The following is a 17,302-nucleotide window of genomic DNA, read 5'->3' on the forward strand; positions in this document are numbered from 1 at the left end:
CACCGGGCTTTTATTTATTTATTTTCTTTGACTTCTCTCACTTAACTAATCAAATAACAAGCAAGGGTTTTGTCTACCCCTGTCAGTTAACTCACATTCACAAGATTGTGAGGTTTGTGCATAAGTTTCTGTATGTGACTGTCTGTGTTAAAAAAAAAATCATTACAAATTTTGTACGTGCAGCTTGTGCAACTACCCATAATGACTGTCATCAACGTGTCCATTAAAATGCCAGTGTATTGAATGGCAGGAAATGAGAATGACCAAGTCTGGTGGTAACTACACATTTGAGAAGACACTCCCAGAGCTTCCCTCCTCTCCCTGGTTGTGAAATACATGATCCTTGTTCTTCGAGGTTCAGTCTTAGGCCGTTTTCCTTATTTTGACTCATATTTTCTTCCTGGCGTCTTATCCACACCCATGAGTTCAATTCCTTTCGGGTTGCCTTGATTCCCTATTTGTATCTCCAGACGAAGCCTCTATTCTGAGCCCTAGATGCCATATCCAGCTGCCATGGGACCTCCCCCTTGCCCCAGCACCCGGCTGTCTCCAGGCCCTCGGTCTCAGCATGTGTGCACGCCGGACTGGACTCTCCATCTTCCCGGCTCACGGGTGGTCCTCCAGGACTCCCTATCTCCGTGAGTGGTGCTACCTTCAGCTCTCTGAGCAAGCGCACATCCCAGGGTCCTCCCCTTTACCACCCCCTCAGTCTCCCCGCATATCCAATCCAACACACCAAGCCCTCTTGGTCTCATCTCCGAGATGACTTTCAAACCCATCTCTTCAATCAGTCCTTGTCTCTGCATCACCGAGGTCAACCCCCTAGTCAAGTTACCAGCATCTTTTGTCTTGGCTACTGCATTCACCCTGCCGTCTTCCAATTTCTTCTTCAAACCCCAGCCAGAGGGAATCTTTCCAAAAAGAAAAGCTGATCATACAAGCCCTCTGCTTAAAATCCTTTAATGGTTTCCCACTGATCAAAGGATAAAGAAAATAAAATCATATAAAGTAGGCTGCCACTTCCTGCAAATCCAGGCTTTGGCCTCCTTCCCTTCCTTTTCTTATTCTACTCTCTCACTGTCTCCATCCCACTCACTTGCTCCTTACCTGGAACCTCTTCAACTGCCCCAGCCCCTCCCTTAGTTAAGTTCTACCCCCCAACAGATGCCAGGGAGGCCTTCTCATGCACAAGGCCATTGCTCATTGCCATACGTGTTTCTCTTTCAGAACACCTCTTTTTCCTATGTCCACATATTTGTGCCATAGGTGTGACAAATGTCTGCCATACCTTCTAGACTGTATGGAAACCCTATTATGAAATCACCCCTGAACTCATAGTCAGTAGACACTGCAGTCTGTCATCTGGTAGTACATGGCAATCTCTCCTCCAGTTATGCTTGAGTATTCTTGCTGAATCTGGTGACTCTGGTTTGTATTGGTTTTTGTTTGGTTTTTGTTTCCATAGTTAGTTGTGAAGTATGAGGTCAGATTTAAAAGAGGGCCCATTTGCACAGGGGCTGGGAGGTAATGCAAACACTGAGGCAGGCCAGGTTAACCATGGGGAAATATTTTCTCCTTCTCAAAGAAACATGATGTTTCTCATTTTTCTTTGAAGATAGGATCTGCTCATTTTATCTTTTGTTTTTTCTTTATCTTAAGAAAACCACAGCACAAAAATAATGAGAAATGGTGACTGACCCTCAACTTGATGGTTGGGGAATGACAGAGCAGGGTGGGGACAAGGGCAAATTATTACTCCACACCCTCCAAGTTGGGTATTGGTTGCCATTCTTTTAAAAGACAAAAGGAACAAGTTCTACAGTCTTAAAACGTAGATGTATATAGATGTATGAAATAGAACAAATATTTCGGTTTTACTAATCATCTTCTAAAATCTGAAGGATAAAATAGATTATGCTTACTAAATTTTTGGATGGTGTTCATTGGAATAGGGTTTCCAACAGCTCTCAAGACGTGCTTAATATAAAATGTTTAATATACTGTAAATCCTTTACAGTGACAATGTTAAAAACCTTAGACTGTCCAGGGATCTTTGAGATCGAGTTCAACATATCTGCATTTAATTTTTACTTATAAAAAAATAATTGCAGTCATTTAAGATATTTGCAAGGTCTGCAAGGGTAAATTTGTCTCATCTTGGATTCAGAAACCTTTATACAACTTCTAGTTTGGCAAACAAATGTCAAAAATATGGATTCCCCTTAAAGATATTATGTATAAATAAAGCCATCAAATTTAGAATAGCAAGCCCCACATGGTCTAGCAGCATCAACAAAAATCACTTTCCTTGCCAATGTGAATTTCATAAAGCAGAAATCCCTCTCAGGCATGCAGAGAAAGACACATCAAGTCCACGAATACTTATGGCCATACGCTAGGTACCAGGTTAGGTGCTTTATCATGTGGCCCATAGAACAGGACTTTAAAAACAAACACTGTGTGTTCAAAATGAACTGTTTACTCTTTATGGAAAGAGGGACTATATTCTTGTGTTTTAGTGGGAGACAGGGTGGTGAGTACACACGGGACTGGTGGGATTTAAAAGCACAAGCAAGGCCATCAGCAAACCTGTTTGGCTTGGGCTGCTTTGAACATCTTAACTTATATTGCCTTTTTCTTTCTGATAATCTATGTAACCTAAATATCTGGGATTCAGTATTTGGGACTACGAATGTGACAGAACTGCCTTGTAAGCATAAGTGTCTTTGTATGATCAGGATTAATGGAATAGGAACTGAGGCTTATAGAGTTTCAGTAGGTACCCATGCCCACTGCCACCCCTGACTCCCCATTACTCAGAGAGAAAGTGAGAGAAATAAGGATGGGAGCCACAGGTCTCAATAACTCCACCATCAGGACTTTCTAAAATCATAAAAGGAATTGCAGTAAAATTGAAACTCAGTGCTTGAAAGCTAAGTGTAAGCAGGTGGACAGCCTTTTGAGGGCCTTGGGGCTCCTGGAGTTGGGGCGCCGGGTGATACAGGCTGGAGTCAGGACGCAGGGCCCAGTGATCACATGACATATCTTTAGGGAACTTCAAGTCCCACAGTTATAGAAAGCAGACACCATCCTCAATGAACATTTGCCATATTTCTATACTGCACATTCCTGAATAACTTTTGATGCCCTATTTATTTCAAAGAAGATAGATTTTTTAAAAAAAATTTTGGCTGCACTGGGTCTTAGTTGTGGCATGCACGTGAGATCTAGTTCTCTGACCAGGGATCGAACCCGGGCCCCCTGAATCGGGAGTGCGGAGCCTCATCCACTGGACCACCAGGGAAGTCCCCAAGATAGATTTTGTTTTGACCCAGTTCACATTACTGATTAGAGATATTCTAGCTGCCAGATAAATAAATCTCCATTGGATCCAATGGGTGGGATCCAAGAGCAATTTATGGATCCATCTGGAACTATATGGGGCTTGGCTGGTTTTGTGAAAATAGTTATAATGCAACAGTGAAAGAAATCAATAAAGATTTATTAAGGTTTTTCTTTCTTTGCATAGGTTTAAAAATGGGTTCTGACCTATTAAAAATGCCTTTAATATTTTTGGAGTTGAAATATTACACTTTACTGTCTCTGGTTCTTTTCTTGAGTTGACCCTTCACATAGATTAAGTATGTCTTTCTCATGCAGGGCTGTGAGGATGTCTGGCTGTCGCTGCCAGGTTTTGTCAGCTTCATCAGGTGACGACACCTGAATTCTGTGCCAAGATACACATGCCCTCATGGGCAATCGCTTTCCTCTACTTACATTATCTTTCTGTAGCAGAGAAAAAATGCATCACATTTAAACTGCTTGAACACCATTTGGAGGTTCACCTGATACTCTTTAAAAGTAGGCAATTAAAGAATTTGGCTGAAAATCTGATTTTTAATATATGTAAGAAAAAGTTAATAGGTTTCACTGATTGAACATCCACTATTTGCCAGATACTTTTTAACTTGGAGCCTCACCTAGAAAGATCAAGTTACATTTCACTTATTCTTCATAGGATTGTTGTGAGCTACAGGTAGGTGAAGGAGATTGTATCAATGGTCACAAGGCTTCCCCTCCCTGTATCCTCACTCCTTGCACTGTAACTTTGTAGGTCCTTCCAGCAAGAAATGTTGTCTATTTCTATACCCTGAATTCTTGGCTGGTTTTGGACTCACTTTGTCCCATGGAATGCAGTGCAAGCAACAGTGTCAGACCTGAACCAAGACCATAACTTTGCATGTTTCTGCTCTCACTTTTGGGACCCTGCTGGTCCTGTGAATAAGTCCAGACTAGCCTGCTGGATAAGAGACATGTCATCCAGGTGTCCTCATTGTCCCCCAATAGTCAGCCAATTGCCAGAAGCAGAGATACTTAACTGACTGCAAGCTGACTGTAGACATATACATGAGCCCAACTGAAACCAGAAGAATTGAGCCAGCCCAAACTACAAACCCACAGAATCAGGAGCTAAGTAAATGGCTGTTGTTTTAAACTGTTATACTGTGGGGTGCTTTGTTATGCAGCCAAAGCTAACTTATACAAAAGGCATATTCTCATCACTGTACTAAAGAGAGGTACAGAAAGGTTAGTAACTTGTCCAAGGTCACTAAACTAGTAAGAGGTAAAGCTATCAGGTATGACCTCTGTCTTATGGGCCCACACTCTTAGTTGCTCCACCGTGCTGACTCTTTTTGATACAGATCCCTTTGTACTCTTCCGGCATTTTTAAACTTATTTTTGGAAGAGCGCATATATTTGATAAATGTTCAATCAATGAATGAATAAATGATTAAATATGCAATTACACTAAGATAAGATTTTTTAAATGTTCAATCAATGAATGAATAAATGATTAAATATGCAATTACACTGAGATAAGATTTTTCTAACAAAACAGAACTCTCTTTATTTTTATTTTGAAGTGAATAATTTCTGTCTTTCTTGGCTGTGAGACAGAGCCATATTTACCGGGTTTGATACTTAGCAGGGGTGCTCAATAAATGTTAGCTCTCATGGACCCTGTATATGAACTGAAATGCCAAATAAAACAAAAGCCAAAGCAAACACTGTAGCACTGAGGCATGCAGGGGATTTTTTCCTAAAACATTTCAAAATCAGGACAAACTCTCCTGGTATTTGTGAGGTGGAGATCTAGGGCAAGGGACATGATTTTTTCCCCTTAATATTGGCAAGCTTCTTTCTCTTTGAAAGTATACACTCTTTAAATGTTCCATCGCTACTCAAGTCACCCAATTTCAAAGAGTGGGAGAAGTCTGCTATAGAAAGACCATCACAGGAGGCATTTCCCACTCCCTTAAGGCTAGTGGTTCTAAGCTTTGGCTGCATAGTGGAAATACCTGGGAAATTAAAAAAAAAAAATGCCTCTAGAGAATAGTTTAATTAGTTTGGGGTACATCCTGCACATAGGGACTTCTAAAAGCCCCTGGATTGACTTTACTGAATTAGTCGAAGTTGAGAACCACTACTCAACCCCTCCCCAGCATGCTTCCACTGGTCAAGTGATTATTATTGGATTTAACTTTTAAGGCAGACCTAAGTAAGCTTTCCTTTTTATAGGCCTCTAATCAAAACACGGCACTGAAAACCTATAGCTAGAAAATAATAATTTCTTATAACGGACAATGACTGACTCAAAAGGAATTAAGAAATAATTATCAGATGAGTATCTTCCTGATGATTAACTCAACAAGCATAACATGAACACTTGGCAGGGTCTTAAATGTCTTCAAGGCCTTAAGTATAATTAGGTATTCAAAATTTTATTGCCCTAAATTAAAACACCACATAACACTATAAATTATATTAAATAATAAATTCAAAGTAAATTGCATTGAAGCACATTAACCTAAAATCTTTGTTTGAAAATGTACCTTATATGAAAATAAAAATGTATCATAAATTAAGGTATAATTTAATATTTCATATGACTTTGAGTTCAGATTCAATGTGGGCATTTCAAAAAACTGTGGTCTTATCTTCTGAATGTATAAGTGGGTCTCACATGGCAACAGTATTATTTTTAAGGACTATTTTTTGGGTGGGGGGATGTAGAGTACAAAAATGCTAGAAAATGATAAATGGTAATCCTATGCTATAAACTATGTAATGCATGCAAATTGCTTTAGTACCAACATTTCATCGTCAATGAATTCCATTCACAAAGAGACCTCTAGCACATATTCAGAGAGTCAGAATTTTTCTCAGCCACAGTTTTCGGGAGAGAAAAATCTGGTGTGACCCTCTCTGATTTCATAGAAATGGAAAATGAGGTCCAGAGAGGTTAACACGTCAAGCAAAGCCCCCGATACCCAATGACTGGGAATTGAGCCCAGGACGTTTGAGCTTGCACCCTCTCATGTCTCCGGAGATGGGTACAAGGAAGATAGCAGCACCGTGTGTTCAAGCCCCTAGAAGACCTTGGCAACGGGAGAACTAATTATCACCTCCTACTCCATTTCCTCTGATGACAAAACAGGCTGGAGTCAACTCTAGCCCTTTACGACATTCGGTATGAACACAGTTACTGTATTTTTTTCTAGTCTATTATTAACTTTTTACATTAACACGGTACATTTGTTATAATTAATGAACCAATGTTGGTACATTATGATTAACTAAAGTCCATATTTAATTCAGAGTTCTTTAGTTTTTATCTAATGTCCTTTTTTTTGTCTGTTTCAGGACCCCATCCAGGATCCCACATTACATTTATTTTGCTCTGTTTTTTCATTAGTTCAACTGTGTGTGTGTGTGTGGAGGGGTGGGTATGACTATCTCTCTTCTTCTGTGTAGCCAGCTAAGGGCAAAATCCTACAAATTACTGTTCTCAGGTGCTCTAATGTAAAAGAAAAGGGTATATGTTAATGAAGTAATCTGGAGTTTTAATTATGAGAAAAACACTGTAGATAAGAGGACGGTTAGGTTAAAAAGAATTTGACATTTCGAGGGACCTAGAATCATGGTCTCTGACTTCAGCATGGATTAACAGAATCTAAAAAGCAAGGAATGGGGCAGAGGAGTGTGAGAGTTCCGAGTAATAAAAGGCACTTCACATAGAACTAAAGTAATGCAGAAGAAAGAAGCAATCTTGTGCAATTTATCATCATTTAATTTAGGGGAGTCTGCATTTTTAAAATCCACAGAAATGCAGTCACAGATTCCTTGCCAATATTTGTATAAAAACATTTTCCAAACAAGACTCATTCATCTTACTCTGAAATGAATTGTTAGATCACAACAGAGAATGTTAAAGACTTTGCATCCCTTATAGAAATGCCAAACATTTTACTCTGCCTGATGCTGTACTATAAATAGGGAAATCCAAGTGCTAAAAATATTCTTCAAGTTGCCAAACATAGTTCTTTAGCATCAACTTCCTCCTACAAATGACTCATTCTTCCAAAGTTTGAAAATGAAAGCTAGTTACAATTCAGAGAAATGTTGTAGCGTACATCGATTAAATGGCAAAGATATTTCATTTATGTGTATTTATTTTTCCTTAGATCATATCCACTGAAATTCTTCCGAATTTTACTGAAGTTTTATTAACGAGTAGTTACTCTCATGAGAAGTGGATTTTTAAACTAACAATTAGAACAGCCAAGCAACATGAATATTGTTGGAGAATAATGATGATTTTAATCATTTTGAAATTCGTTAACTTCATTTGGATATAACAGATGTAACATGTATTTACTGTAATAAAAATAAGTTAATAGTGAAGTCGTAACATGAAAACGAATAAGCTCACCAAACAAGATGGTACAAATAATGCCTCAGTGTCCAAGAACACAAGGAAATTAAACTCTAAGAAATTTTACCTGATTAAGAAAAATAGGACTCGGGAAGAAAGCATCCTTTGTTGTAAAAAGAATAATAAATAGGGAAAATGCCACTGATTTATGATTAATATTTCAAAATCGTATATGTATCTATATATATCTTGCAATAAGTAAAGAGAACATAAATAGTATAGGGATTTGTATAGCACATTTGAGGTTAGTACTCATTTGAAGAGGTAATTGCTACTTTTCACTGAGAGCTGGGACAAGAAACTACAGGAGATGCTCATTTGATGTGGATGGAGTAAGGCAGGTGGCCAAGAGCAGATTCACATTTTCTTCTAATCAACTGACAATACCCCTGGATTTTCATCTTCCTTCTGCAAATCACTAGATCTCATATTACCAGTCGTTTACTGGAGAATGGCTAGAATCTCTTTAAACTGACTGCAAATAATTATTGCAACCTCTTTTCCTGGCTTCATTAAAGGCTTTTTCACCTGTTTTGACTTGCATAGTGACACTTTTGCAAACCTCTATGGGAGACGTTTTAATTATTTAAACATTTTATGGTATATAAGAAAGAAGTGACTTAAGTAAAATCAAAAGATTTTTTTTTTTGAGGTGGCCCATTTTTTGCAAAGTCTTTCTTGAATTTGGTACAATATTGCTTCTGTTTTATGTTTTGTTTTTTTGGCAGCGAGGCATGTGGGATCTTAGCTCTCCCACCAGGGATTGAACCCGCACCACCTGCATTGGAAGGTGAAGTTTTAACCACTGGACCGCCAGGGTAGTCCCAAATTACTTGATTTTTGGTAAGTTATTATTAAAGATTATAATATCATAGTCATTTAAATATAAATTTTAATAATCCTATTTTGACTTTTTCCTATTTATTAAGTGATGCGCTATTTAATCAACTTTACATTCATTACCTCATAAAATACATGACTTGCAGACAAATTTCTGAAAAGGCACACTGGTGAATGATTGATTTGGGAACCAAATATATAAGTTTTAAACTATATTGAATATATTCTGATATCAAAATAGAAAATGATTGTTTTCATTAACATATGTCTGGGTTTCATACATTTTGAACAAAAATAATCAAGCTATGATAATTTTGTGTTTACTTATAAAACAATAAGACAAAAAGTTTTAGGTTGCAGTTTGTAAGCAGTTCTCTGCAATTAATACATATTTGATTTGATCTGACTGTTTTGGTATCTTATCAGGAGTGTGAGGACATATATATTAAGGGTATGAATGACGTTAATGTCTGATAAATTAAAAGCCAAATTGTATATAATTGTCACTACTTTTTCTTTTTCTAACATTGAATTTTATACCAGACATATCCTAATAGGCTAATATAAAACCTGCCAAATATAGTAAGATACTTAAGATTTACAGAAAGTATAATTCAATAAACACCCATGTAACCACTACCCAGTTTAGGAACTAAAACATGACCAACACTATGAAAAGTATATAAAAAGTTTGACCAGATGACTGCAGCTTATAACATCACATCAATGCTTCTTAAGCTTATTGTCTCACAAATCAGCTGTCCATGATATGTATAAGGTAACAACCTATGACTAATTAAAACTAAAACCTCCATGGGAGCCTACAGTGTTCACATGAGCTGTAAGCATTCTTGCTCATCTGACTGGCACTGATGGCTTTGTATACTCTTAAGAGGTCCTCAAACAGTATTATGTTCTTTAAAAATATTTATGTAATCACTTTATTTACTAATACTTTCTTTTTCTAAATTTTAAATTTTATTGAAATATAGTTGATTTACAATGTGTCAGTTTCAGGTGTACATCAAAGTGATTTAGTTATACATGTACATATATATGTGTATATATATATATACGTATATTTTCTTTTTTCAGATTCTTTCTCATTATAGGTTATTACAAGATATTGAATATAGTTCCCTGTGCTATACGGTAGGTCCTTGTTGGTTATCTATTCTATATATACTAGTGTGTATATGTTAATCCCAGCCTCCTAACTTACTACCCCCTCCGCTTTTACCTTTGGTAACCATAAGTTTGGTTTCCGTCTGTGATATTTACTAATACTTTCAAAATAGAACGTGGATTTGAACCTTTACCACCCTGGACAATGTGAAACCCCTGGGACACCTTTGACTCCCAGAGATTTTGTCAGGTGCCTATTGGGAAAGCCTGATCCGGGCTACGACAAATGGTAAAAAGTTAGAGATGGGCGAAGAACAGGGATGAGTATCTTGGAAATGCAGAGCGAATGTGATCACCACGTACAAAGATCACACAAACGAGTCCATCCCAGAAGTTCGACTCAAACCTTGGGCCTCCATCACACAGCTCTCTGGGTTCCGGAAAAGACTCCAGAGTCCAGGGAGTCAGAACCCAGACATCCCCATGTACACCAAAGCAGAGCTGGTCTCTTCAAAGTGTAATGTTTAATAAATGAGGCGAGGTACCCACGGCTACCTCTGAAGCATGTCTATGGAGGTTCCAAATCTCATTGGTACCAGCCTGTCACAGAGACAAAATTTCTACCTAAAAGACCCAAAGGCCACAGATTGAAAAAACCATGGGAAAATTTTGATCTCAAAACTGGGAATAGTCGTTTCTTTGGTGAAAATCTGTTTGTTCCTCGCTTAGGACCCTGTAAATCATGAATCTCTGATCATAGTTCTTTTCAAACTGTTCATTAGAAAACATAGAACAGCGTTCCGTTCTTTCAGATCAACCATGAAGGCTTCTACAGAATTCATTTTGCACACTAATCTCCCTCCTTCCCCCATCTTTCCTACCTTCTGTTCCTTGTGCCTCCTTTTACCCCTACCTTCTTAAAACTTACTCTGTCTTGATGTGCTGTATATTGTGTCTAACCCTTGAAAGCCCTTTTGGAGAATATAAACAAAGTTTCCAGCTGATAAGGATGAAAAGAACTTAGAGATAACCCCATTCTACCCTCCATATTTAAAGGTGGGCTAGAATTTAGGAATCCCAAATGTAGCGTTTTGGTCTTTCCTTAATACCTGATTACCTCCTGGGACACTGGGTTTTCTTGTCTCTCCTCCACCCAAGGGATGTCGCTAGACGTTTCTCCCTACCTGAGAGAGTAAGAAATTGAGGAAATTCCGCCTTCTACATCTTGCTTTGGAGGGACAGAAGAAAATTCTGAGAAACCTGCAGTAAGTAGATCAATTTTCGTTTTGAACCACATCTGTCAAAGATATCTGATCATAAATAAAAACTTTTCTTTCTTTTCTTTTCTAGGAGCACTGCGGAGAGCTGCACCCATTCACATGCCTCAGAACAGGCTTTGGGAAGGTCAGGGTTAAGGCAAGGCAAGGCAGCTATCTAGCTCCCCATGGCAGGGGACAGAGAGGAATGGTCAAACATCCAAGTCATTGACACATCAGCCTCAAGAGTGGCTTCTCTCAATGTTGTCAAGTCCAGCAACACTGCTGCCCTCAGAGCCAATCATCCGTCAAGGTACAGGACCTAGTGCAAAAGTGCAGAGGAAGAGGGACGGCAAGCATCCTTGGCCCTTCTCCCGGTGCTGCTGAGTGACGCTGTGCGGTACAGCTCACCCGACAGCCCCAGGGGGTGGGGCCTGGAAGCCTGGGTTTCCCACGCAGCATAATCCGTACCCACTTTGAATTCTGGAAGGACAGTGGTTACAAATCCTTCTTCCACTGACATAAACACCAAGAGACAGAGGGTGTACAGTTCCAAAACCAACAACGTCACACATCGTGTGTACCTCTGCAGACTGGCAGGTGTGTGTACAGACCCCAAAGGGACGTGACAGTTCAGCAAGATCTGCTGTGGCACGGTAGCCGCCTTGGGGGCGGGTACACGGAGCCCTAAGGCCAAGCCTCCGGCACAGGTGGCCCTGCTGCTGCGCTCTCTGCCCTCACCGCCTGTGGGACTTTGGACAAGTTACTCGCCCTCTCTGAGCTTCAGCTTCCTTTTCAGTAAAATGGGAATAATCATAATAGTAGTAGTAGAGCAGTCCGGCAGATTCAATGATTTAATATTTGCAAAGGGCTGAGACCAGTGCTTGCCTCACTGTACGTGCAATATGTGTTGGTTAAATAGAATAGTATCATTAAGTGTTTACTCCAATTTCCCTCTATTGGTATATGTATGTCTCCTTTCGTAATAGACAAAGATGACACACAGCATTTGGTGAACACAAGACCCTCGCGCTCCTCGTTTTGAGACAGCCAGGCCTGACTAATTACAAGGATACAAATGGGGCCAGGCTTGGCGGTGCTGCTTCCAGAAGTGCACATGCTGACTTTCTGGCGGGCTGAGGTAGCCTGGGACGGAGAGCCTGGCTGTTACTTGCACATACTAATGATCAGGCCTTGTGCACAGTTACCAGAGATTCCAGCAGAACGGGAATATGGAGGCAGATCAAGAGGCAGGGCTGCCACAATCACAGGTGGGCCAGCGACTGCCCTGCAAACTGCAGCTCTCAGGGCTCTCCCGTCCTGCTCCACGGGCAGCGCCTCCCAGGAGCCCCTGGCGGGAGCAGTAGAGGTTAGTCCTGCCTCTCCCTCACCTCCCTTCCTAGTCCTGACCTCATTTGTTAAAAATAATAAAATAAAACTAGTTTTAAAACAGACAAAATAAATGTGCCCCAAAGATTGGCACCATAGAGAGAAATAGTTCGGTAACATCTTGATTAATTTTTCTTGATGTCTTTGGTATTTACTTGAAAATAGCATCATATAAATATATTTTCTATATTTTTAAGGGTTAATAAATATATATTTATAAAGATTGTCAAATATGTCTTAAGGAAATGTACATTTCTTAAAAAAAAAACAAAGCAGGTAATGTACATGAATGATGTCCTAAGTGGTAGAATAAAAGATCTTCATTAGGTGTGTAAGACTCATCCTTATATAAGTTACATAAAAAGCTGAGACTGGTTTGCTCTCATCTAATAGCTGACTGTATACTGATGTCATCATAACTGTAATTTTAGGAATGTCAGAACTTATATCATATAGTTCTTGTAAAAAACAGATGCAGGGAGATCCTACAAATACCAGCCAGGATTGGGGAATATGACACGTCTCTCTCTAAGCATAAAGACGAGGGGCTGGTGAACTTGGCTTGGGGTGGCTGGGAACACTTGCTCGCAGGGCTCCCCTGGACCAGCTCATGTGCTGTGCCTGTGAACATGGCAGCCTGCAGCCTGGCAAGACCTTTATCTGCTCTGGTGAGAAACACAAATGCACACACACACACACACACGCACACACACCCCGAGTCCCAGACACCTGGCGCTGTGCTCAGGGAAGTGGTGGAGTGGGGTAAACGCAGAGCTTTTAAGAAGCACATACCCCAGGGCAGTGCACGGTTTGCACACTGCTTTGAACCTTGGCTTTTACAGTTGTTGCCTTTAAAGTTCTGGAACATTCTAAGCATGGCGCCGTCTCACACTGTCTCTGGTGGGGCACTTCTTACCCCAAGGCACATCTTTTAATGTGTCTTTTTTTTCCTCTTATCTCAGGCAGCTCCCACTTGTTTCTGTGAATCATCCGATGACATGCACGGGTTATTTTTCGTTGATACCGACACCTGAATGCTAATATGTAGGGAGCAATCTCAAAGCAGGTCTAGTGCGTTTAGAACATATTTCTCACCTTTCATGATTTTAATTTTTGTTACTACAGTATTGCGATAGGCAGACTGCTATCTTAATGACTTTTTCCGCATGAGACATGCATAATGCAATTGTGAAGCAAACGATCACTTCAAGGAAAACTATCTCCCCAAGTTATGCCTTGCATCTACAGTCACGGCGGCTATTAGAATATATATTTTTTAAAAGCTCTAAGCTGATCCATTGCTTAGGATTTTGAGAGTTCCCACTGCTCTGCAATGTTTCCATTCTGTATGCACAGCACAGATGCCTGCCAAGCCTATTACAGTGAATAAACAATGTCTTCTCTGTCAGAACAGAGAATGAATAGTATCACAAAATTCTCCTCTAATGTGCCGCCTCCACTTTCCCGACGCAACCCCTTCAGAAGAGGACAGGCAGGATGAGGACTGGGGAGGAGAACATTCTCCTGCCCCTGTCAATCTGGAATTGCATTCTGGCCAGCTCAGGACTAAGTACTGTCAACTCTATATCAACTGCTAAACAGAGAAAGTTGACAAGTTTATTTTCTTTGAAATTGGATGGTAGATTTTTGCATTTCTGTGTGCGAGTGCACACAAATATCTTTCCCGAAGGAAGGAGGCAGTTCATCCACTGTAATTTCAGGGCCTGGCGAAAACAGCTTTCAGCTACAGACTGAGCAGCAAGAGGGGAATTTCATAGAAATGACATAGCAATTTGTGTTAAAATATTGACAACTAATTCATGAGTGATGGAGCTGACTAGAAATTCAGCTGCTTCTGTGAAGATCTTTATTCTCGCTAAGCTCATGATTCATAAGGAAAATGCCTGGAGTTACTTCTCTGAAACATACAGTATGATGCTGACAGATTTCTCTTTGGTGTCTCTGTCTCATATTTATTCTCTCTCTCATACACACACACACACACACACACACACACACACACACACACACACACACACCCCTTTCCCCTCCCCCCAAAAGAGGCATCATGAATATAATGTTCCATACATGAACATAATTCATGAAGCATTTATCACCAGCCAATGAAAGATTTACTTAGTAGGTATTTTCATAAGAGAAGAACACAGATTTCTCTTAAACTCTCCCATATCCGTAAGTCTTAGTTGGTGTAAAATACTATGATTCAGGTTTTTTCCCCCTTGTGATGTGAATACAACGTATATCTTATTTTAACCCCTAAAAGGAATTACCCAACTCTTTCCTCATAAAAGAAGAAATGCTATTTTTACAATTAGACCACACTGCCTTTTGTTTTCATGAATATCTGAGAGACACTGACACGAAGAAAAAAAATACAGACTCCCCTTTCTCCCCATTTTCCCACATATTTTGAGTCCAGCTCAGTGGGCTCCCAGATTCTGACGGCATTCTCCTGGTAACACATTTAGAAGAGACTGCAGGATATCCCAACTGCGCTATTTTCTTCCCTCCGGCTCCCTCTCCTTCTTTATCTCCTATCACTCTATGTTTGTGCCAGACTAAACAATTAAGCCTTTGTGCACTACCACTGCAATCTGCAAATTCTAATGATGTGCCCCCATCACTGGTACAATGGTAATATTTACCTTGAAGAAATGTTTGTCCAAATAAGTATTCAAAATGCTGGCAATGTATTCCCTTTGAAACGTTGTGGTGGTGAATGTTCTCCCTTCCTTCTTGGCCTATAACCAAAGAGAAAAAAAGTTAGGGAAAAAAAAAAAAAGACAGATGGATAGAGACTGTGACAGATACTGGTCCAGTTCACTGTAAAAATGCTGGCACATTTATGCCAAACACTGAGCTTTATATTCCTTCCTGAACAAAGCAAACTACAAACTAGAGGAAAAACTACACATAGTAGTGAATGAATAAAAAAATTTCTCCAAAATAGCAGCCAAGTCAATGTCTAATCAAATACATGTCTATTTACTTGCTCTTGCCCTCTTTTTCCTAGTTTTATGACAAAGCAATCTATATGTTATTGTAGTGATACTAACATTCAAATAACTGTTGTCTGAATTTGAGATAAAACAAGTGAGTTATTTGAAAAGAGTATGCTTTGAGGTAAGGTAAGCTGTGATTTAATTGTGAAAATGTCTTATGAACAACAGTATCTTTGACGCAGCGTGAACAGTGTGGCCCGAATGGCACACCGATCTAATCCTGAGCGGTTCCTTCTTCCGTTCCACTGTGGAAATGGCGAAGATGTGTGGGAATGGAGGACACCACAGGAATGACTTCAGTTGATCTCCCATCTGTTTTTCTGCTCTGTGTCTGGTGCTCTGTCTTTTCTCCATCCCCCTTTACCTCTCCAATCTCTTCCTATCCTCTAATATACATCTCCTGTACTGAACCTCTCTCGTACATAAGATACCATGAAAAGTACAGTGACAAAGGGAGGACAGAAGAAGGATGAAATGAATAAATAAATGAATCTCCAAGGAGAATATCCTGGATGTTGTCTAAGATTCAGAACCACGCATTATTTTACAGACTGAGATATTAATTCCTGATTTACAATATAAAAACTGAATAGAACACCAGCCTCCTAGATTGGCATCTAGTGATGTCCTTTTATTAGGACCACATATGATCTCTTAGACTGAGTGTTGCTTTCTTCCATAGCAGAATCAGCAGATTATTTATATTATCTTTAGGTACATCAATTGTTTCCCTGACAGTTACCAAGTGAGACATGGCCGCCTTTTGTTTGCCACCACTGCATTCAGCTACATTATTATTTTCTTTTTAAAAAATAAGTCTAAAAAGATTAGAACAAGACACATAGTCACGGGCGGTCTTTCTCCAACTCGACTCCAGGTCTTTGTCAACCGTGCAAACTAAGAGGGCAGGGCTTCTCTGGGTGAAGGGCTTGACAGACAAGAGCCTTTCTCAAGCCATCTTTCCATCAAACCTCCTGAACTCCTGCCATACAGATATATTTAGATGTGGATTCCGAACCTCTCCACTTCCCCATGTCATTGTCAATCCCAGAGGACTCTCTTGAATTCGTTAGAGATGTGAGAAAGATTTATTATCTAAAGCAAATTGCTACAGTAAAAAAATAAACATTTTTCTTAAAATGCCAAATCTTATTAATATGTAGGGGAAATAATATGTTTGCATATACTGTCTGTATTACTAGACAGGAGTAAAGAGTCTGATTTTAAAACTGAACATATTATTTGACAGCTAATTTAATAACATAAAAGTGGTGCATAATTTTGCATTTTCAGAACATGAATTTCATGAGTTATGTTTTTATTCCAAGGAAACAAGGTAATCAAGACAGTGTGGTACCGGCATAGGGTAGACATCTAGATCAGTGGAACAGAATTCAGCACCCAAAAATAAACTCATATATCTATGGCCAATTGATTTTTTGACAAAGGTGCCAAGACTTCAATGGGGAAAGAACAGTCTTTTCAGCAAAAGATTATGGGGCAACTGATAGCCAAAGAATGGAGTTGGATCCTCAACTCAGACTGTATAAAAAAGTTAACTCAAAATGAATCAAATGCCTAAATTTAAGAACTAAAACTACAAAACTCTTAGAAGAAGACATAGGGGTAAATCTTCATAAGTTCAGATTTGGCACTGGTGTTTTAGATGTAATACCAAAAGCATAAGTAACAAAAGAAAAATAGGTAATTTAAATTTCATCAAAATTAAAAACATTTTTATGTTTTAAAGGATACTATCAAGAACGTGAAAAGACAACCCAAGGAATGAAAAAATATATGTGTAAATCATATCTGATACAGGACTTTTATCTAGAATATGCAAAGAACACTTATAACTCAATAATGAAAAGACAAACCAACCAAAAACAGGC

The 17,302-nt window shown here is 39.3% G+C and overlaps 1 protein-coding gene across 2 annotated transcripts in view; it reads right to left on the reverse strand.

The window, feature by feature from the left end:
* The window catches only part of PAG1 (phosphoprotein membrane anchor with glycosphingolipid microdomains 1), a 136,456-nt gene that overhangs the window by 39,623 nt on the left and 79,531 nt on the right, over positions 1-17,302 (reverse strand). For both annotated transcript variants that reach the window (XM_067017343.1, XM_067017342.1), the window contains exon 3: positions 15,054-15,149. Coding sequence is in view for 1 of the 2 variants with exons in the window: in XM_067017342.1 (XP_066873443.1) it covers positions 15,054-15,149 (96 nt within the window). In the remaining variant the exon portion in view is untranslated. The remainder of the gene's footprint in view (positions 1-15,053; positions 15,150-17,302) is intronic.

Source organism: Kogia breviceps, chromosome 17 (genome assembly GCF_026419965.1).
Source record: "Kogia breviceps isolate mKogBre1 chromosome 17, mKogBre1 haplotype 1, whole genome shotgun sequence".
NCBI lineage: Eukaryota > Metazoa > Chordata > Mammalia > Artiodactyla > Physeteridae > Kogia > Kogia breviceps.